The 22,144-nt window shown below is 34.6% G+C and overlaps 2 protein-coding genes across 6 annotated transcripts in view; one reads left to right on the forward strand and one right to left on the reverse strand.

The window, feature by feature from the left end:
- The first annotated feature begins 69 nt into the window (after positions 1 to 69).
- Positions 70 to 22,144, forward strand: part of LOC126849344 (homeodomain-interacting protein kinase 2) — an 89,347-nt gene continuing 67,272 nt past the window's right edge. Inside the window, exon 1 of one of the 2 annotated variants that reach the window (XM_050591078.1) lies at positions 70 to 389. The gene's annotated coding sequence lies outside the window, so the exon portion shown is untranslated. The remainder of the gene's footprint in view (positions 390 to 22,144) is intronic. The other variant, XM_050591079.1, reaches the window with a different exon arrangement.
- Positions 4,397 to 19,803, reverse strand: LOC126849368 (uncharacterized). 4 transcript variants are annotated; one of them, XM_050591142.1, is made up of 3 exons: positions 19,420 to 19,803; positions 5,417 to 5,570; positions 4,397 to 5,252 (listed from the first exon to the last, which is right to left on the reverse strand). In XM_050591142.1, the coding sequence occupies exons 1-3, from the start codon at positions 19,437 to 19,439 to the stop codon at positions 5,016 to 5,018; spliced, it is 411 nt and encodes a 136-aa protein (XP_050447099.1). In that variant the 5' UTR covers positions 19,440 to 19,803; the 3' UTR covers positions 4,397 to 5,015. The 4 variants fall into 4 exon arrangements, with proteins under 4 accessions (XP_050447099.1, XP_050447101.1, XP_050447102.1 ...); XM_050591144.1 differs by lacking the exon at positions 19,420 to 19,803 and adding an exon at positions 10,510 to 10,673; XM_050591145.1 differs by lacking the exon at positions 19,420 to 19,803 and adding an exon at positions 9,375 to 10,479.

Consider the following 22,144-nt stretch of genomic DNA (forward strand, 5'->3'; position numbering starts at 1 on the left):
CCGCGAGCTCGGCGTTTTTCGTCGTCGCTCGGCTCGGCTCGGCCGGCCGATCGCTCCCCCGCGCCCTCATCGCCGTCCAGACCAATCACGCGACGAGCGGAGAAACGAAATAACCGCCATTCGCGATGTATAGTCCCCTCAACGTGACTGCGGCTACGCTCGAGCTCGAAGCTTGCCGGAGCCAGGAGCGTGTTGCGGAAAGATATGGTACAGTTATCGGTCCCTACCAAGGTAGACGAAGAGGGGAAGAGCATGGCCGAGAGAATGCCAATTCTCGCAACTTCTCTGGAGACGTGCTCCAATATTCCAGGTTCCAGACTCGAGGGACGAAATTTCAAGAGTCCGCGTCTCTCATTGGCTCACATACCTGAGAAAATGATAATTGCACGGTAGGAACACAAATAGATATTTAGTTATTGCGACAATCTTTCTTTATGAAAATATATCAGCGGAATTTATTTCCGCGTCACGGAAATATCCGATTCATTTCTTGATTATTCCAAAATTTCTTATGAAATTTCTTTAGAATTTTTTATGTATGTGTATTTTCGCTCATATATTTCTCACTCGTTAGTCTTATGATACGATTAACGAGACCAACTTAGGATCGAAAACACGCATTGTCGAATTAATTTAATTGTGGCCTTAATTCGTCGCTTTAATTGTCCTTCACGCGTTCGTGATGCCACGGATGGCAGCCGCGAAAAGAGAACGGCGCGTTCTCCGGTTAACGGCGGAAAGTGGGCAGAGGGGGTGGGGCGCGGTGGAAGATGAAAAATAAATAAGTCCAGTCTCTCCAAAACAACGCGCGCAATCTTATCGCGTGCGTATATTCGGTGGATTTTCATGTTTGCACGACGCGACGCGTTACGCATCGTAAACTTATTTACATACTGCACGGATTATCGCTGACGTTTTTTACATGGCGATGGAGATTCTAATAATTTGAAAGTTGTATTGAATTGGTCCAAAACGTAAAAAGATAGACATTATCTTAAGGATGTTTTGGCTGGTACTAGAGTAGCATAAAATGAAAAAAAAAAGAAATGTCAGAATTAAAAGAAAAGAAAAACATTTTTTTTTTACGTTTTTATACTATTTGAAAAATCAAATAAATAATCCGGATTATAAAAATTATTAAAGTATTACAAAATAATATGATTTTTAAATCTTTGTAAAAGAAAATGATTGTAATTAATATTTTTTCTAATTTATAACCAAATTTTTTAGTCGTCAAAAATCACTATTCAAAACTTTAAATTTAAATTCAAATTTAAATAATTTTCAAACCGTTAAGAAAATTATGTTCAAGTTTTGTACAGATGTTTAGAGGAAATAGGAAAAGAGTCTAAGAAATTTTCATGCATTTGTATCAATCATTTTGACATGTAACACACACACATCCTTGATTTATTTTTTCATTTTTATATCTCGCTACAACAGAAAATATACGCACGAGAAAAAAAAATAAGACGCGCAATTTTTGATATGTCATTATATTTATATGATAATAATACATTCACTATCGAGATTAATCACGATCCATTTTAATGATTTTAATAAATGTTTTCATCATATATATGTAATATGTCAGCGTTGATTTAAGTTTAATATACTTTTAAAATTTTAAATCGATCAAAAGAGTCTGACACTCACGCAGGGGAAAGGGCGATAGGTGCATTAAATGACTTTTCGAAGTAATCTGAATTATAGGAAAAAATCTAGGTGAAGAAATCGGAAAATTTTCATTCATAAAACGTTGCGCAAAGATTCTCAAGATTTTTCGCGCGAGACAACGCAATAACGTATCGTTCAATTTTACGCACGAAGCTACAGTGTACTCCGCAACGATCGCGCGTCGTAGCATCGAGTGCGATGACACACCATCAACGAGACAAATCGAGACCTTTTTTCATTGATAATTGTCAATTTACTCCGTTGTGCTCGTCTCGCGCGCGGCACGCGAGGGGGACCTACGGGAAATAACAGCATCGCGCAACTCACGACGAGCGAAGCGTAGATAAACGTTCTCAGAGACCAATTGGAGAGAGCGTTTGCCACGCGGCATTCTTTCTCTCTGTCTCTCTTTCTCCCTTAATCGCCTTGGTGTGTGTAAGTTCGATTGGCACGCCGCCATAACATGGCGCGGGTATTTCGAATATTCAAACTGCCATCCTTTCCCACGCAAATCTCACAGCTCGATGAATAATTAAATCGCGGATTATCTATTGTACTATTTATACATGTACTTTCAAGAATTCATAGTTTGTAAAGTAACTTTGCATTTTATACATGGGTTAAAAATAGCGCAAATTTTTTTTTTACACGCACAATATTTATTATTATTGTCTTTAATTATGATTCCAAATGAGCGACATTATGTGTGTATGTGTGTGATGCGTAAGAGAAAATTCAGTGTCGGTGCAGCACGTTGCGCTCTGGGAAACGAAAATCCCACGCAGCATCCAGGAAGTGGTGAGGGGTGGTACCGGATGCATTTCAATGAGGGGAGACGAGAGCAAACGAGTTCACGTAAAACAATTCTTTCTGCTTTTGGCAAAGAGAGAGAGAAAAAGAGACCACCGGTCTCTCTTTCATTGTCCACCGCAGGAGTGCATTTCAGCGAGGTGTCTGGTTGCACAGGTTGCGCTTTGTAACCCGTAATAAAGCAAAGGATCTGTTATATACTTTCTTTCTGCCATATTTGTGACAAAATGGTTGACCAATTCATCAATGAATTTATATCAAACAATTAAAAAGGCTTTTATATAGAGAAAAAATTATTTAAATTGAGACGCGATGCAAAAGACAATACAATAATTAATCAGCTGATTGCTTTATTATGTTTCCATTGTTTATATTTGGCTTTTCCTTGATGAAATATTATTTAAAATTCTACCATTGCACTATTTCATGCGTTATATTGGATATTGACAAAGCTTTTATTTATGCAAAAAATATCTTAAAAAATTGCTCGTACCATTATGCAAATAATTACTGACGATTAAAAAAAAATAAACATGTGTCTCGCGTTATGGATGTATTTATAAGACGGTCAGATTATTTCCGAAGGAAATTGATGTTTATTCGCGGGCGAGGCGCGCGACCGGAAGACGCGCGGCTGCATCTGCATCGCGTGTTTGCCAGTAAAAGAGTCACCTGTTTCATCATTTTGCTATCAAAGCCAGGCTTACCCTGAGACCGGAGCGTTATCTCATCGCGTACGCGAGTGGTAACAGGGACGAAGCTGCATAGACGCGATAAATCACTTTTATCAAGCTCAAGGTGGTGTAGTGGATCGAGATCGAGGTTGAGAACGGGTGCATTGTTTTGCAGAAGAGCTACTTTTCTTCGAGACACGTCGGTGTCTGGCGAAATGGAAATCTTGTGCCAAACAAGGATAAATCAATCAGTTTTTGCACAAATGCCAGAAATCGAAATGTTAAAACTTTAAGAATCGAATAATTGATTAAATCTCTTTTAGCTTTAATTTATATTTATGGAAACGTTTCGGAAATATATTTAATATTTAAAAATACACATGATACTACAACACACACACACACACACACACATTCACACTTTCGTAGAGCTTTCAAAGAATGGACGCTTCTTGTTCTGAGTGTCTGACATTATTATCCGTTGGCATTCGCAGAAGGTTCTTTATCGGAAAGATTCTCAATGCTTGGTCAGAACAATGTGTGTGGTATATATCGTACAGCAATATCCTTTGTCGTCGTCGCGATTGTGCCCACTTCCGTGGGAATTCGCGGAACGGAAGTGCAATTTCTGGCTGGTACCGCGTCGTGTCCAGCTTCCATGGTAGCAGCGCGAAAAAAAGCGATCCTTAAAGAAGCGATGCCAGGTGCAACGCGCTCTCTTGCATTTCTCATGATGAATTTAATTCGACGAAATCGTGATACTCGTGGTATTAGTCTCTCTCAGACAGCGAGAGTGTTTTACGGAGAAGATACAGTCGATAAAAGACGACAAGTTGCAGTCATAAGATTTGTAGTGTTCAAGCTGACGTGATAAGCGAGTTGTTCTGATAACGTCAGAAAAGAAAATTATAAATATTACTATTAAAGTTATAAATTAAGATTACTATTAAAGTTATACATTATTAAAATTTATATTATTAAAAAATACAATGCTGAATCATCAATTCAATTTTAAAGATTAAAATGCCTGTCGACAAACATTACAGAATATATTCATCCATTCTGAACAGATGTTTCATGTTGGCGTAATATAATATAATTAGGCCGCGCACAATTTACGTAAACTTCAAGCGCACAATCCTCTGCTTTTTGTTAAGCATGTTATAAAAATAGGAAAGAAGGCGAAAGGAATATATTATAATACACATTTTTTTTAAATAAATATTATAGAAATATATTAGCTATCTTTACATTTGTCTATATACGAACGGTTGTCTATATACTATATATGAACGATGCGGATTATTTACTCCATTATTATAAATATCAATTGAGTATAATCAGTATATTGCACGTTCGTTTCTATAAATATTAAATTGAATAAAATCACATAGGGTACTTTAAATTAATATAGTTGAGTAGAATTAGTCGAATCTTAATTAGACGAATCATGCGTAATTTAATCGTTTTTCAGATATTAATAAAATTCGTTAATTAAAATAAAGAATTTTGCTTTGGTTTCTTCGAGATATGTTGGTATCATGCCTCTTCTGACTAGAATTTATAAATTAAAAATAATTCATTTCAGTTAATAAATTGACAGTTTGAGAATGTAGTTTTATCACATTTGTTTTAGGACACATTACATTCGCCGCTTTCTCGCTCTTTGTATAAAAATCTAAAGCTTACTAATCTTACTCTAAATTTTAGAGAAAAAAATTTGCAAGTAACTTTTAACTAATTGAAGATAAATTACAAATGTTGAAATTAAATATTTATATAATTTTTTTGCACGAGGAGCAATTTCGATCACTGCGATTGTCTTTGCTACTATCTATTATATCGAATATTATTTTATGATTCTTCTAACTTAGCTCTTTTCGTGGGATTTTCATTTATCGGTTCGTCATTTCTTCTCGAATTTTTCTCTGTTTCTTCTATCCGTTTTTCGTGCTCGTTCCTTTTCTGTTCTTCGTCAATTAAATTTGTGGGATCAGAAATTTCCTTTTCGTATTCGTCTGGTTTTACCCACTTGAAACGACCAGATAATGGTATCTCATGCTTAAAATCAAAGTTCCATTTTTTCATGTCCTGTACATCAACAAATATGAAAATTTTTAATCACTTTAATTGACATTTAATCTATTTTGTGTGGAATTAATTTATCGAGATATAATTATTTAATAGATTAGAAATAATTTTAATAAACGAATATTTGGATTAAACTTATTGCAGAAAAATCGTTCGTTTCTTACCTCTTCTGATCTTTGTCGACTCTCTTCTATAATACGATTGTAAAAGTTCTGTTCCTCGCCGTCGCTGTCATTTTCATCTGCAAAAAGTTTTCTACGCGTGCTCCGTAAACCATTTACCGATGTATTGACATGTTCCTCCATCATCAGTCGGGCTCTTGAAAAGTTAAATTTTTAAAAGAATGATAAATGATAAATAATAAATTATAAATTTTCAAATTTTTTTTCGTACATTTATTAAAATCATTGCTCACATATTGAAAAACTTTCTCTTTTTTGATGGTTTTATAAATTTTGATTATATTTATGCAAAAAAACAATTTTTATCTTGTATAACTATAACTAGATTGAACTAGTTTTTTTATGAATTTTGATTTTTTTATCAAATACAGATTAATCTCATAAATTAAAGTTGAAAAATTAATTTATATATTAATTTTTCAACTTTAATTTATGAGATTAATCTGTTTCTTGTTCTTTTGTTTACATTTTTTATCTGTTCATGCAATGCACTAAATATATAAGAATCGTCGTAAATCTAAATTATTGTATTAGAAATATGCAAATATTTTTTTTTAAATTTCTCTCTTGTTTTTTTCTCGTGTCACATATTATTTTTATGTGATGCATTATTTTAATTTTGGAAGAGTATATATGTTTTTATACTGTAATATATTATTTGCTTATAAATAAACTATACAAGGCAATTAATTGTAAATATGTAAATATGTAACATTTTTTGTATACTTCAATTAGTTGAAATTATAAAAAAAAAAAAAATTTATCAACAAACCTACCTGTTCTCTAGCAAAATGGTTAGATTAATTGAATATGAAACTACTAGCTAGAGATGTCTACCGTCGAATTGAGCAAGTAATCTTGTTCATAAATTTTTTCAAGTAAATACCTATATATAAGGATACATATTTACATAAAGTTATATATGTTATGATATTTTTCGTTTCGATCATAACAAGTATATTTAAAATATGAAAAAAGAATTTTATTGTTATTTCAGTTGTGATTGCAATGCATTTCTATTTTGTTTGTTGATAATTCCAAGAAAGTTATTCTACATGCCACACACACACACGCACACAATCAGAAGTTTAATAATATTCTTCTGCGTAAAGCTGTTAAACTACCAGGAAAGTTCTTTGTAGAATAACAGTACTCGATATTAATCATCGCTATGCGGCGTGTTGTGCGTTGTACTATACGTTTTGTAAATAAGATGGCACGCATCAAGAATCGAGCTTTCGCGCGAGGTAGACTTTATCTATACGTGCAAACAGTAAAAGAGAGAGAAGAGAGAGGGAAAGAGGAAAGCAGCATTGTCGGTCAATATGCCGTTGGACGGATGTATTGGAATGCATTATACTTCCGGCACATATCGAAAGCTATTTGTTATTTTCGTGTACGTTCTTGGAAATCTTTTGCTATCTTGTCATTAGATATTTTGCATGATGACGATTTTAAAATTGCCTGTTCAATGTACGAATATTACAATATTTTGCATATAACTGAAGATCTTATTCTTAAATCATTTTTAATTAATGTTTTGAAAATATTTTGAAAAAATTGAAAATTATGCATCACAAACTTATAAAAAACTTTGTAATGAATATTTCTTAATTTTTATGAATATATTAAATTATTAAAAAAAAGTTTTTTTAATGATTCGTAAATTACACAGGCTTGCATATCATTTTTTTTTTGCGGTCTGGAAAAATAAGTAGTTTTCTATAGTTTTTTTATGCGTTGAATTCTAATCCGTAAGATAAAACGGCTTATCACGTCAGGACTTCGAGACAAATGGAATTAAAACGTCCAAAACCGCGTTTTTTACGATTTTTGAAAATTTGTAGTTGATCTCGATGTGCAAGAAACTTTAAACAGAGCTCAAATAAAAACTCGAATATTGTAATTTAATATAAAAATATTGAATCTTTTACCGTAGATACCATCGAACTTAAGGCGCGCTTTGTTTTTAAATATAGTCGCATTGTGTCAAATGGAATTGCAAATTACAATGGAATTGTCCCAGGCAATCCGATTGTAATTTTCACTTGAGCCCTGTGTGAAGTTTCTTGCACATCGAATTCGGCTACTACAAATTTTAAAAAATGATAAAAAAACGCATTTTTTGATGTTTCAACTCTATTTTTCTCAGAAACCTGACGTGATTAGTCATTGATTTGCCTTATGAATTTGGATTCAGCGTGATTAAAAAATAGGAAACTTCATTTTTTCAGACCGCAGAATTATACAGACCTGTATTATATATGTATAATTAAAAATCAGTGCACTATATTGTACAAACATTTATAATACATTAAAGAGAATATATTCAGAGAGAGGAGAGAGTAATATCTTAATTTATTTCTGCATTGCATAAAAGATAATTTTGGTGGTTCTACTTTAATAGGCACGCGTTTTCTCTCTCTCTCTCTCTCTCTCTCTCTCTCTCTCTCTTTCTCTTTCTTAATGAGCATCGCGCAGAGGCATTTCCTGAAACCAATAAGAATCAAACCCAACACAGATACCCAAAAGTACCAGAATCGAAGATAAGATTTTTTTCTCTTTTACGTTCGTCCTTTAATGATCACGAATCGAATCTCGTGCTTTTTACGCGAATTTCTTAACATAAACTGGTTTGATCGGTCGGCTTTCCGCAGGCATTAACAAGCGAATTTCGCGAATTCGCGTAATTATTATGGTGCACTTTGCAGATAATACAGTCAAGTGTATTAATTCCGCCGATTATACGTAGACAATATTAGAATAAAAAAACGAAACATGATGCATCTCGCTGCACACACCGGGCGGGTTAATATACTCGAAATGTGGTACGTGCTTTCCTCTCCCGATATTTCGGCCATGCTTACGCGTACGCGGATCGAGAAGATAAATGGTTGCTGTGGTCCACACATCAAAGTGCGAGATGACCCGTAAAAGAGAGAAGGAGAGAGAGGGAGAGAGAGAAATGAACAAAAACGAGTACGCATTGTTGAAATCATTCGAATGGCGTCATGTCGCGATCATCCGATTCTTGGCATAATATATTGCCGCATCATATTATCTCGAAAATCGCAATCGTCCGAGAACAGTATTTTTTTTTGCAACTGCCACATACTTTTAACGATCGTCCAATTATTGCGGATTTATCGCTGGCATAAATTGCGCGCGTTTATTTGGTCGTCTTAAGTTGACAACAGCGATTTATTTAGAGCACTGCATGTCTGTCCAGTGGATTCTAACTATCATATTGGAAGTACTTTGAATTGATATCTTGCGTAGCTTCAACAATGCATGAAATTATTTATTTTCCTTAGAAACCTAATTTTCCATTTTTTTTTTAAACGCAGAAAAAAATTACTTTGTTATAATTTCTAAAATTATTATAATTTTTTACAACATATATTATCCAAATAGCTGTATGGATTGAAAATCTCTATTATAGAGGATTGTTTCTCCGCACATTCCGTTTATACGCCTATAGTTTATCAAACAGGTAGTACGGGTTTACACGGAGGTGCACGCCTTTCCCTGACCCACTTACTCATTCAACTATTCCCGACAAATATCGGATTGCACGTTTAATTTCTCTCTTTCATCATATTCTCTATTATCACGCGAGACACAAATATTACGTTTTGTCAAATTGTACGCGACAAATGATCTACTTTAAATTGAGGAATTGAGGATTTTATAATTGAAAAAAATGCAATGTAAAAAATTTATATACAATAAACACTGTGTGCGATATAATATAATGTCATAATTTTTGCAAGTTTGTATTTTTCATATTTGAACATGTTTTGCTAATCTTGTTGATTTTGTCGATCTAAGGCCCTGTCAGAATCCTCTAATAACAACAAGATATATATTTATCGAAAGAAAGAGGAAGTACGGATTAATGAAAAAAAGTAATTAAAAAACAAAGGAAATTATGCCACACCCGTTGAAATAAATTCAGGTCCCATCTGTTTAAACGTTCATCTACTCACTTCTTTGTGGTGCTTCTCGTATGGTCTCTCGCGAATATATGCACGCGTACGTATGCATGCGTATGTGTACGAACGATGATAAGGTATCGACTTTATCTGGTATTAATTACACAGACGAGCGCACTCAATCGAGATCACTTTTGTTGCACTTGGTAATTGCACACGCTGATTTATCTCGTCTTAGCACGTGCCTCTCGTCTTTCCGTTTAATGTCGACTTCAACCGGTCGCCGCAGTTCGTGCAGTTACACCCGATCGATAAACACGTTTCCATCGGGGGTGTGGAATTCAATGGGGTAGTTTGGTGCGCGCGCATATTCTCTGACGAGAATTGTCAGTGGCCTTTCGTGCGGGATCATCACTGATATCAACGTCGATTAAACGAACTTAATTGGGAAACTCATGTTTGAATGACAGGTTTTTCAGATAATCAAATTATGCATATTATTAGGGATAATTTTTAGGGAAAATGTATAAAGTCATCTCTAAAAATAATTTCATCATTCTTGTTTTAATAGGATTCTTCTTGTTCGTCTATGAATCAGCCGGTGCTTTAATACATAAATAGTTTCGATAGACTCTAGGCCCTGGGAAATCGCGATTTGTTTTGCACAAGGACGTATAATTTATCGACGTCATCGATTTTACAAAAGAATCCTCGTTAACATTGATCGTTGCTATCACGGAGTAGAAAATGGAATGACGACACGAATGTACTCTTTATATTGACTTTCGCAAAACACGGTATTATAAAATCGGCGAAGGTCGCGTTATTTCTGTAAAAAACGCAGCGTCGATTACATATATTTCTACAAGGTCCGTCCCCAATATGCGTAAATACCGATATTTTTTGAACATTATTTTAAAACGGATCTAAATTAATATGAAGTCACAACTTTTTAACTTATGTTATTATATTCTTTAGATTTATTTTAAAAGGCTTAATTTTTTTAAACATATGTTTAGCATTGGTCTACTTTCTAATGTGAAAATCGGAATCGAAATGTGAAAAAGATTTTTTATATAGAAGGCAGTAATAATTTATAGCTTATTTTTCACATTTTCCAATAAATTACTTGAAACTCACTCAATTATTAATATCCAAAATATCCAAAGGTGTAAGTAATATCATTCTCCCTGCAACAATATTTATCCGTATTTTTGGAAACGCGCGATATGTGAGTGAAGAAGTTGATTAACTTGTGAGGAAGAGCGCGCTATAGCACTCGCGAATGCACTCGGGATGCAACTAATCCCAAGGTAGGACACTAGTCACTTGCTGCATCTCAGTTGCAGCTGACTAGCCTAGATTCGCTTAGACTCCGCATACGAAGAGCCACGAGAAGCACGACAGTGCAAATTATACGCATGCGCGAGACAACCCGTTAACCGCATATTTTATTCGCGCGGTCGTTCATCCCGTGAGGCGAATTTATATCGGCCGATAATGAACGGATGATATCCTTCCGTCAAAATAACCCCCAGCGTTCCGCGAACTTTATTGCTCTCGCGAGACAAAGAGGAGGATTAGCGAGAAACTTGCTTGCGGACCACCTCTGAGAGGCGCGACGGCAATTATCGTGCGCGTATTTCCGGACTAATGTCTCCTTTCGTCTAGAATCATCTAGAATGGAACGTAATTAACGATGCACGTCCGGAATGAGTCGCTCGATGCCATAACGATAACGCATTAATTAATAGCGCCGCGCCGTTATCGTTAGCCTCAAGCTCAAGGCCCAAGGTTACAGTTTTCCGAGAAGCATTTGACGGATCGCATTTTATGATCGACGAGAGTAATGTGATCGCGTTCCGCTATATATCGGCTCGTAAAATTCGATATGTGTTCGATATCTCGATCGAAGGGGGAGAGAGAGAGAGAGAGAGAGAGGGAGAGAAAGAGATTGACTCATTGTATCATATTGAAACGCAGTTCGATATGATAAGATGTGTAACCGCGAGGAAGCTACGTTGCTTGAGTGACAAATGACCTATCCGCAATTTAATCAAAATAAAACAAGAAGTTGCCAATTAAGCTAATATAACATCTGCGTATTTTACTTGTTAATATTTTATCTACATATAACTCTAGTATAAATTAATATTTTTTATTCGAAAGTTTTGAAATTTAAAAATACTTTTAAATTTTTTAATTGATTTAAAAGTATTTTTAAATTTCAAACCTTTCGAATAAAAAATAAAAATTTTGTAAAAAAATACTTTTCCTGAAAGCTCAAGAATTAAACGTTAACAAATTTATAAATATATATCAGTTTGATTGCTATGCTTTGAGAAGTATTTTTTTTTTTTTTTGCGAGATACATAAGTAGAGCAAAATGATGGGAAGTGCGACGGTGAGGAATTCTCACACGCACGCACACATCGACGCTCGTACAATCGTACAATCGTCTCCGAAACGCAACTTCGGAAACGTTCTTCGATACTTTCTCGTTTCCTTGGACTCGGCATTTCCTTACGGCCGCCGACGACCTCTTTAACGGCCCAAGGGGCAACCGCCGTTTCGTACCGTTTCGAAGGCGGTGTTCCGTATCGTGACTGCGGTTGAGAAAACACGAGCAACTAAATCGCACGAAAGTTTTTTTCTCGACTCGAAGCCCGCACCTCTCGAACATCGAACGGCGGAACGTTTTTCGCGCCCGGTACTTGGTCCCCGTCCCCGACTCGCTTCTTGACTCTGGTCTTTAACCTGTCAGCAGGAATTTTTTTCCCTTCCTCAATTAAACTCGCGTCGTTCCAACAAAACGCAAAATTACCAATTATTTTTCTCGATGATTGATCACTGACTTGTAGCCTCTTCTATTTTTTTTCTCTGGCGACACAAATTCACGCCGAAAAGTTATGTAACCTTATAATATCGAATGACGACACAGAAGGACAGCATAATTGGATAATCAATTAAAAATGAATTCTAACGTATTTAATATCACTAATGTTTGTATATTACTTTTTAGTATTTTAGATTATTCTTAATTGGTCAAAGTACTTTAACTCACTACGCACTCATAAGAATGTTATATCTTAATCTTATATGATAAATAAAAAAATAAGTTTAAATTAACCTAACTTCACGCCCGATTTTGACAGCTCGCGGTTTCAATCGTCGAGTGTGCGATATATCGAGATGACATCTGCTGATGTGATGCATTGTTTTTCTTTTTCTTGCGACATTTTCGAGTTTCTGCGTGATAGCCTTGCAAATATTTTTTCGATTATTGCAAATGCAATATATACATACGACAATCGATAAGAGTACGAAATAATATTTATTATCGCTTCAGCATCCTTTTGTTAATCATTGTGAATCTTTTCTTCCTCTTTTCAATCTTATTATGCAAATAATTCCTTTTCCCTCGCATTGCGAATAAGAAGTATGAAACATCGTCGTTTCTTCTATCGTTCATCGCTCATTGGAAAATTTGCATATGAAACTGTTATTGTATTAAAAAATAATTAGATCAACTTTTATTAAGGAAACATACAGGGGTACATAAATGAAAGAAATTAATAATGGATCACATTTCATGATTGATAAGTGATGTTTCTTTTTGCTATTGTAAAATACGATAATAACAGCAAAAATAAGATCAGAATGCAAAAAGTTTGATTAGGGAAACGAATCGTTAACATGGGCAAGATTCGAAAAATCCGACTTGCGCAGTCGCGCGTAACGCGGTTCTTTCGTTCTGCGCCTCGACACCTGTGCAAAAGAAGATTCCCCTTCAAAGTAAATTCCCTCATCCCTGCTTGCCAAAAGAGATCGTCTGAAAGAACAGAGAGGGTTTGACTGGAGTGCCTATGCCCGGTAATTATTCCGCTTGAGTTACCGGGCAAACGGATGGGCTCTTAGCGCCCCAAAGAAATTTCTACCGGACAGTCCCCTCGTAACGAAGAAGCCATTTGCATCTCTTAACGCGAAAAAAGATTTCCGATCCTATTATAGATAGAGTTAATCTGCTATTAAATTATACAGTTAATGCAGTGAAACTTTGCACGATCCAAAACACTGCCTAGCAATTAATATTAGTTTTGACAATTAAATGACATTTTCTTGCATTATTTTTTTCACAATGCATGCATCAATGTGATGTATGTAGGCAATGTTGCAACTAATTTTAATACTTGTATTATTTTATATCTCTCTAATAAAATCCAGTAATTCTTGCTTAAATTATTTTATCGTATTTTCAAAGAAAAGTTTTTTTTTTTTTATTTTCGTTTACGAATAGATTAGCCTTATATTTGACTTATTTAATTTAACATCACGTGTGCCTAACACAAGAGTATTTCTAACAAATGACAGTTCCTCACATTTTTATCATTTCTTCACATTTCGTGTTAATAAACTGCTAGTAAGTTCTGTTGAAAAAAAAATTCAATTTTTTTTCATGGCATTTTTTTACTTTTTTTTATATGATATATAATGAGAGATTTTATTTTGATTCGCGTAAAAAATAATGTACATAATATCAATTAATACAATATTAATTAAAAGGAGATTGTGCGGCAGTCAATAATGTTATCAGAAGCTATTTTACCTTGCGCGCGTTCTTGACTTCGTTTCTTATCGCGGGTCGTAAAAATTGCATACTCGTAGCACTCGAATGCCGACATTTATTAACCTATCGCTAATGCGTTTCAGATTTACTCGATAGCACGCGACCACATTCGTTTCGCATTCTACCGACGCAATAATCATCGATATTAAATTCTTTGCATTTCTGACGAATAAAAAATTAAATTTTCATATTTAATACAACATTTTTTAAGCTTTTTCTTCAATTTTTTTCTGTAAAAAATCATAAGCATATTAATTTTGATGTCGCAGGAGTCGGACGTACCCTTCTTCTTTGACAGCCAACCAACTCCGAGCGATTCTTATGAATGGGATACATATTCATTCATTTTCAGCGATGCACGTGTTACCTTCCACGGATCCGACATATGCTAAAATCTTTCGCGCCAACTGTCACTTCCTGCATAAATTCACGGACCTTGAAATGTATTCTTCGCGAAAAGAAATCATTCCGGTCACGCTCTGCTCGAAAAGACTCGCGCGAGGGACAGGTTGCCATTACAGGTTATAGGAAGCGAGTCTTTGATTCCTTTCTGGAAAATTGTTATGGATAGTAGACGCGTTAAGTTGTATTAACGATCCGTGATTCCTGCATATCTTGAAAAGTGTCGAGAAATATTCTCTGTAGAAACTGTAGAAGGAAAATGAAAAGATAAGGGGAGAACAATAAGGATACGAACAAATAAACAAAATTTTTTCTTATTAGAAAATATGCATAGGTATGCTTATCTAGTGTAAAATGTCTGGTCTGGTCTTAAAGAAACGATTCCTTGAACAGTCATGTGGCCTCTTTACGAAGGGTGCATGCGTTTAACGAATCTCCCCATTAATGTCTGAGACTGCTCAGATTCGAAGTTTGCCTGCGGTGTCACCCCACCGTGCTTTCTACTGTGGTTTAAATCAGTATAAAAAAAGCAGCCCTCCAATCCAGCGGGAATATTTCCTGTCGGATGTTTTCATCCGGCAGACGCGACGTTTCGAGGGGCGGGACGGAGCCAGGCGAGAAAAGTCAAAGCGGTTTCACATGCGGCCAATCTGTCTCTGCTGCAAGCTGCAGCCATTTATAAGTACGCGAAGGGAGATTACGGGATAGATGAAATGTTTGGAATGTTCAGAAAAAATCTGTACTGTATTGGGTGTTAGGATGTTTTGGCTGTACAAGTAGTAGCAAAAATTTTCAAAAATAAAAAGAAAACATATTTCTTACGTTATTATATTTGAAAAATCAAATAAATAAATCGGATTATAAAAAAATTAAAATATCACAAAATAATATAGTTTTTAACATTTTCGCAAAAGAAAAATCGCGTTGTAATTAATATTTTTTCTAATTTATGATACAAACTTTTGATGAGCATTCTCTGAAATCAATTGCAAAAAAACAAAAAAAGACAAATAATTTAGAGAGAGAATATTTTTTTACAATTTTTAAATAATTCTAATATTTATTAGAATTTAATATATGTGAAAATTTTTATTTTGTTGGCAATATTTTTCTCTTGTCAAATTTGTCAATAAGTGTTACAATACGCGATTTTCCAAAAGAATCAATACTAACTCTAAACTTAAATAATGTTAAGAGAATTGTGCTCAAGTTTTGCATAGATCAGAAGAAATAGAATCTAAGAAGTTTTCATGCTTTTGTCAATGTTTTAATATAAGACATCCTTAAAGAAGGTTTCTTTTTTGTATAGTAACACAAAGAAAAGAAAAAAAATTAAATGACTCAAATTATACTTAATTATTAATTAATAATTATGCTAATATTATAGTAACAAGATAATCTTAATGGGTTATATTGTAGTTGAGACAAATAATATCTTCTACGTAATTATTCTTACGATTTAAACGCTAATTTAGCTAGTTTTTCGAATAGATAGAATACTTGCTTTGTTAAAACGTCGTGTTCCGTAAACAAGAATTATTAAAGAGTCTTTCACCTCACTATTTATATCTCATGCAAGAATGCGAGCAATAAATTATCATAGGTTCGCCAAGGTGGTTTCCTTGGTGCTCCCTTGTTCCGATGTTCATGATCGTTATCTTTCGGCCGGTTAATTATCTCGAGAACTCTTTAATAATTAACGTTACGACTTGTAATACAATTGCGATCTACATTATATCGGCGGCGGCTCATCATAATTTCTTTATCACGTGAAACGTGTTTGCGAATATATTCTTCCTCCTGATTCGATGTTATTTCTTTTTTCTCCTATGATATTTATCGATATTTATGCATTTTTTGGATTTACGAAAACATCTAATTTGAAATTCGATTTTTCTATGGCCGTGATTTTGCTTGGAGGAACACGTTTTTTATATCAGCTAGGCGAAATTTATGACGACTCGTTCGGTCGGTGTCCTCTCGCGCATTTTTATTCAGGATCTCGGGCTATCAATTTTTTCCCTGGAAACCACCTACATATCCACCGCCCCCTTAGATCTCTTGCCACTAGACAAAAATAGATTCAATGTAGGTCGCAGACACAATCGCGGAAATCCGTCTAGTATTTGTTTCGCTTTCGCGCAACGCTCGTTCATTTGGGGCAGGTCAGTGTGACGCATGTTCGTCCCACGCTCTAAAGAGATCATCGGCGACAATTCTTTTGTAGTTTTCAGCAAGACCGATAATTGTGTGAAACCACATTTTTTTTCGTTTTTCGACTTTTGTTGCATTTTTCACATATACATTTTTAGCATACGAATTTTTATATCTATCGAACTTATATCTGTCAAAAATAATATAAAAGCAATAACTTTATAAGGACATTGTTTAGAAAAATAATTTTATTTTATTCATAGTTAGATAACAATTCTGATTATACAATTGTAATTTGAATATTTTAGAGGAAAGGAATGTACGGTGACGAAAGCGTCGCGTGCATCCGATATGTTTTACAGATACGCGAGCGCAATACTTAGCACATTTACTTCAGATTGTCAAATATTTGTTTTCGCACCGTCTAAAATTTCAACGATCGGTGTAGATATTGGATGTTATGTCGAGTTTTTATTAGGAATAATAATTTTATTTGCAATGTATAAAATTATCAATTTACTTATATATATATATATATATATATATATATATATATATATATATATATATATATATAAAACGAGACACATCGTTAAATGCAGAAACGAAAAATAATTTCCTACGCTTTGAATAAGAAAAAAGAAAAATCTCACTTTTTGTTTTTTTTTCGCTTTATGTTCCTTTTTTATTCGTGTTTACGTACACATAAGAGACATAGCAAAACGCTAATTATCATTCCTGTTTCCAACCGAGAATATTCACGGAGAGTACTGTATGCCGTATACCAAAGCTTTTAATTACTCATAATTACATGGATACATATTCAAGGAATTCGCATTTATACCAAGCAACGGGATATACTTGATACGATTTAGATCAAGATTAAATGTGAATTATTTCTCTCTTCTTTGTATCTTTGAATTATATTAATACTAATCTTTATAATAGTTTGTTTCGCTAAGTAATTGCCGTAATTTGTAACGAAAGAAATATTTCTTAGTAGATAAGAAGTATTTACTTAATGTAAGTGTAAAATTCTTTTACTAGTTATTCAAATCGCTTTTTTATTACTTCTGTTTCTGCACTTAAATCATTATTTATTATTCTGTAATTAATTAAATTTCTTATGTTATTATATTTGACGGTTGATTAATATATGCGTGATAATATTAGCATGAAAATTGCACAATTAAAAAATCGATTTTTTTTAAAGATTATATTTTATTAGATTATTTTTTAAATATTATACATTTATATATATGAGATTAAATATTTTTACTTTTCCGTCATTATAGTGGTTTTAATCAGTCCGCCATCTATTAAAAATTAAAATATTATCTAACAATATCTGTTGGAATTATAAATCCTTTTTTATCGCAAATATCCCTTATCAGCGCAATTATTGCGAAACACGCAAGTGTGGAATCCCCGGGCATTGTTCTATCGACGATGTGTCCGTTGGATGTATACGGTTCTCGATACCAAGGAGAGAAAGCATAAAAGATTAAAGCCTGTGGGTGCATTCAATTTGGCCAGGAATTTAAAACCCTGGCATACAATTACCTCTTTTCTCGGGAGAAATTCAAAACCCGCACCGCGAATCCGAGGAGCTCAGGAAAGAAGGCCCGTAACGTTACACTGTTAAATCTCGTATGTAACGCTAGTCACGTGTATCCCCCTTTTCCTCTCTTCTTCTCAGCTCCTCCGCTCTCTCCTCTCTATTATGAGTTACCGGATGCGAGAGAGTGACCGCAAGATCTCTCCGTAGGATCTATGCAATATATTTTGCTTCACGCTAGTACGCTACGATGTCTAGTTTCATCACGCGCATAGCGGAAGCTATGCACAATCAGTCCTTGTAATTCGAGATATCGGCCGGATACATGTCACGATGTACGACACATATGTATTATGTTCTATCTAGATATATTACGTAACCAATCAGAAAGGTATGTGCAAATTTATATAGCTGAAAAATGCGATATATATTTTTCTTCTTTCTACAGTTATTAAGGGAGCATACCCGTTCGAACTCTCAAGAAATGAAGATTTTCTTCTAAATTTTTTTTCAACGACTTGATAAAAACTTTTTGTTTTTTTTTACTATATTAATACAATATTGTTAAGTACTAAAAAAAAAAAAAAAATTATTTGTGTATGTAATAATATTGTAAAAAAAATGTTTACCAAATCGTTGCGCTGCAAAAAATCTAGAAAATGTACTCATTTTTTGAGAGTTTGAATGGGTATGCTCCTTTAAATCATTCGAACAGTTTCATCTTCTATTTTATGAACACATACATGTGCGACACATTTATTTGATCCCTTTAAATCGATCGACAAGCACATTTTTGAGCAAAAATTATTCTCGGCAAATTTGACAATTCTCTTTTTCCCCTTTTTTTCAGAAATATTTCTTTGTCAAAATACGTATTATTAAAAAATTTACTGATATTAGGAATTTAAATCTCGCCGATCTTGATTAGCATTATAATATACAACTAATGTTTCGACAAAATTTTTTCGCAGATTAATCTGGAGGATAAATGCGTCAAATTGCACTCATATTTAAATAGAGAATTAATAGCTAGGATCAGACACACAATGGAATATTTCACGTTACGATTTAGGTCGAAAAAGATAAAAGTTTAGCCAGAGTAATTTTAAATATGTGAGGCACTTGTAATTTCTTTTCAGATAATTTTTTAACAGAAAAAATGATCATCTTTCGAATTATACTCCAATTAATAATACAACTTTTCTAAAAAAAAAAAAATAGCAGATTTTGTCACAATACAAAGAATTCTTATCATTATTCTTACAACTATTTTGTATTCAAAATCTTTGCAAATTTGATTTTAGCTCACCTGTGCTTTGTCACCAACATAATGCCGTCATAAATAAGCCGCAAAGCCACGAAACGCGACGCGATTGTAAGACTGCCAGAAATTTTGCTGTGCAAATATTATCGGTTACTCGACGATATCGACTTATTAGAACAACCCCACACGGGATGGAAGAACTGTTCGTCGCAAGTTTATCGCGTCGACTGAGGCTTTTCATGGTTCTCGTCAGCGAGGTACGAAACAACGCTAAGCACTCTGTTCGACGTACGATCGCTCTTCCACGTTTTAAAGGGACTCGTGCACCGAACTGCATTCCGTCGCGGTTAATCCATCTACGTATATCTATTTATAAGCCGAACACTCACCGCCCTGTGGTTTTTGACTCGGGTGCACGCACGCACTCACGGCCACGCATCGCGGAGAAGTTCCGAGCGTCGCGCATCGATTTTATTTATAGAATGAAACGCAGGACGGGCATATTGGCTGCAGGAGGGCATCGCAGAGAGAGAGAGAGAGAGAGAGAGAGACATTGGGGTGTTGTGTGCTAGGCAGCGAGGGGATACCATACGAGCTTTAAAAAGGAAGTCTATTTCCGGAAAAAGGGGGAAACTGTCGAATTTGGCGACAGTAGAGCGACTCGCGACGTTGAAAACGTGCTCGTCAATTTAAAGAGATCAAGTAGACATGCCATGTGCGCGCAGGAGATGATTTGTAGAATAGAAAGCATAAAAAGCTGTCTCTCAAATCACTTAATAACTGTAGAAAAAAGAAGAATGTATAATTTCTTGGCTATATGAATTCGTGGAAAAACTTAAATTATATCTTAGAAACTTCTTCTTTTAAATCAACTTTGAATTTAAATTCAATTGCGTGAACTTCAAGTTTCAATTGTGACTGCCTGCACGGCATTACAAAGAGTGCTCTCGTGATATATATATATATATATATATATATATATATATATATTTTTTTTTTAAGTCGCCAGTAAACCGGATGCGATATATACCGTGCGCTACGAGTCCATATAAGTACGTTAACCCGCTTGGCAACAAATTTCTAACTGTTCCTTTTTTTCTCCAGCGGCAGCACTTCCTTCGTCTTTGTGATAATTTTAAAACGCGTTCCCTTCCTCTCATTTCGTTCGCTCGCCAAGACCGTTATCTCGATGTGCTGTACTTTCAGGGAATAATCGAAAATGTATCCAAAACGAAAACCTACCATCGGTCGTTCATTTTCATCAGGCAATAAACCTCGCTTGAGACACAATCTTGAAATTTAACTCATTTGTCCAAATTGTAGTATTGTTGTTATCGAAATACTTTCGACGAACTCTTTGTACAAAATCTGCTCTTTCCTCAATTTCTATTTTCTTACGTATCATAGAGTCATATATTATTAACATAGAGATTTTTCTATTTAATTTATTCCTTTGTAAATGTTTTATTGAAATTTGTTCTATTGAATTTGCTTGATGAAAAGAATTTCGTCAGTTCAATTTATTACAAGATTTATTCTCAATTGCATATTTAATGGGTTTTATAAAAGTTGTACATACACAACGCTCATATATGAAATTTATTAAATATGTAATTGAGAATAAATTGCGATACTTACGATATGCTGAATCACATGAAACAATTCATCAAAGTTGATAAAAAGATAGACGAATTTTTTATGACATTACTTTAATATATTCATCATCGCCGTATGTGTATATCGTAGCGTGCTCTTAATTGCTACTAATGGAGATTCTTTTAGCGAGCGTTGAAGAAAGTAAATCAAAGCTCTCGACGCACAAAGGGAAGAAGTTTAGTAGGCGCGCGATGATTTCCCGGATAGTCGCGGAGGCGGTGGTACGGAACGGCCGAAACACAAACGTGCACTCGTTTTTTCGCTCTTTATACTCCGACTGGAAGTGATTTCACGCTTCGAAGGACCTCTTTTCGACCTCGAGACAGGATCTAGGCGAGGCATCCTGCCGGCGATCCTCTTTCTTCACAAGCCTTATTTTGCCGTTCGCTATTTAACTTTAATAATTTCTCTCTCGACCTTCGCCACTAATTCACATTTTGATTATCGCATTTATTTTATCCTTTTTTTATCATTTTAAGATATATTAAGTTAGACTTATATTTCTTAATGTTTTTTTTTTTCCTTTGACATACGCCGCCATCCATAAAAGGAAAAATACTTAAATAAAAGTAGATTACAAATAAATGTAAACAAAATATATTGTAGAAATCTAGATAGTGAAGAATAAAAATGCGTTTTATATAGTATTTATTACGGAATGTAGGCATATACATATATTGATAATGAAAGGGAAGAAAAGGCAAAGGTGCATAAAATGAATATGGCCAATGGTGGTTCAAGGAGATCGCGGTTATAACAGCAGATGAATAATAATTTGCATCGACTCGCTTATTGGAAAGCAAATCTGAAAATAGTCTCGCCGTCCTTTCTGTTGGGATCAAATTCGCAACGATTCTCAAGGAGCTGAGAGACAGGACGGAGGACATTGGCTCGCGATTCGTAATCCTGGTCGACTCGATACGGTTAGTTTTTGCGGTGTTTTGGTCTACCGGTCAAGTGAATTGATGGAGAAGTCTCTCCGTGATACATCTTGGGATGTCAATGCATGATGTAAACATTCTTACCAATAATCATAATTCATGAGAATCAGCCTTTGATGCAAGGAAATAGAATATATTGAACTGAAATTTCATCAGGAAATGTATTAAAAGAA

This window comes from Cataglyphis hispanica, chromosome 4 (assembly GCF_021464435.1).
Source record: "Cataglyphis hispanica isolate Lineage 1 chromosome 4, ULB_Chis1_1.0, whole genome shotgun sequence".
Lineage (NCBI taxonomy): Eukaryota > Metazoa > Arthropoda > Insecta > Hymenoptera > Formicidae > Cataglyphis > Cataglyphis hispanica.

What these genes read in the sequence shown, in the direction of transcription:
- LOC126849368 (XM_050591142.1), bottom strand. Translation starts at nt 19,439, where the DNA reads ATGTTGGTGACAAAGCACAG. An exon ending in ATGTTGGTGACAAAGCACAG is followed by an intron (nt 5,571 to 19,419) that starts GTGAGCTAAAAT and finishes TAACTTTTCAAG; the next exon opens with AGCCCGACTGATGATGGAGG. An exon ending in GTCGACAAAGATCAGAAGAG is followed by an intron (nt 5,253 to 5,416) that starts GTAAGAAACGAA and finishes GTTGATGTACAG; the next exon opens with GACATGAAAAAATGGAACTT.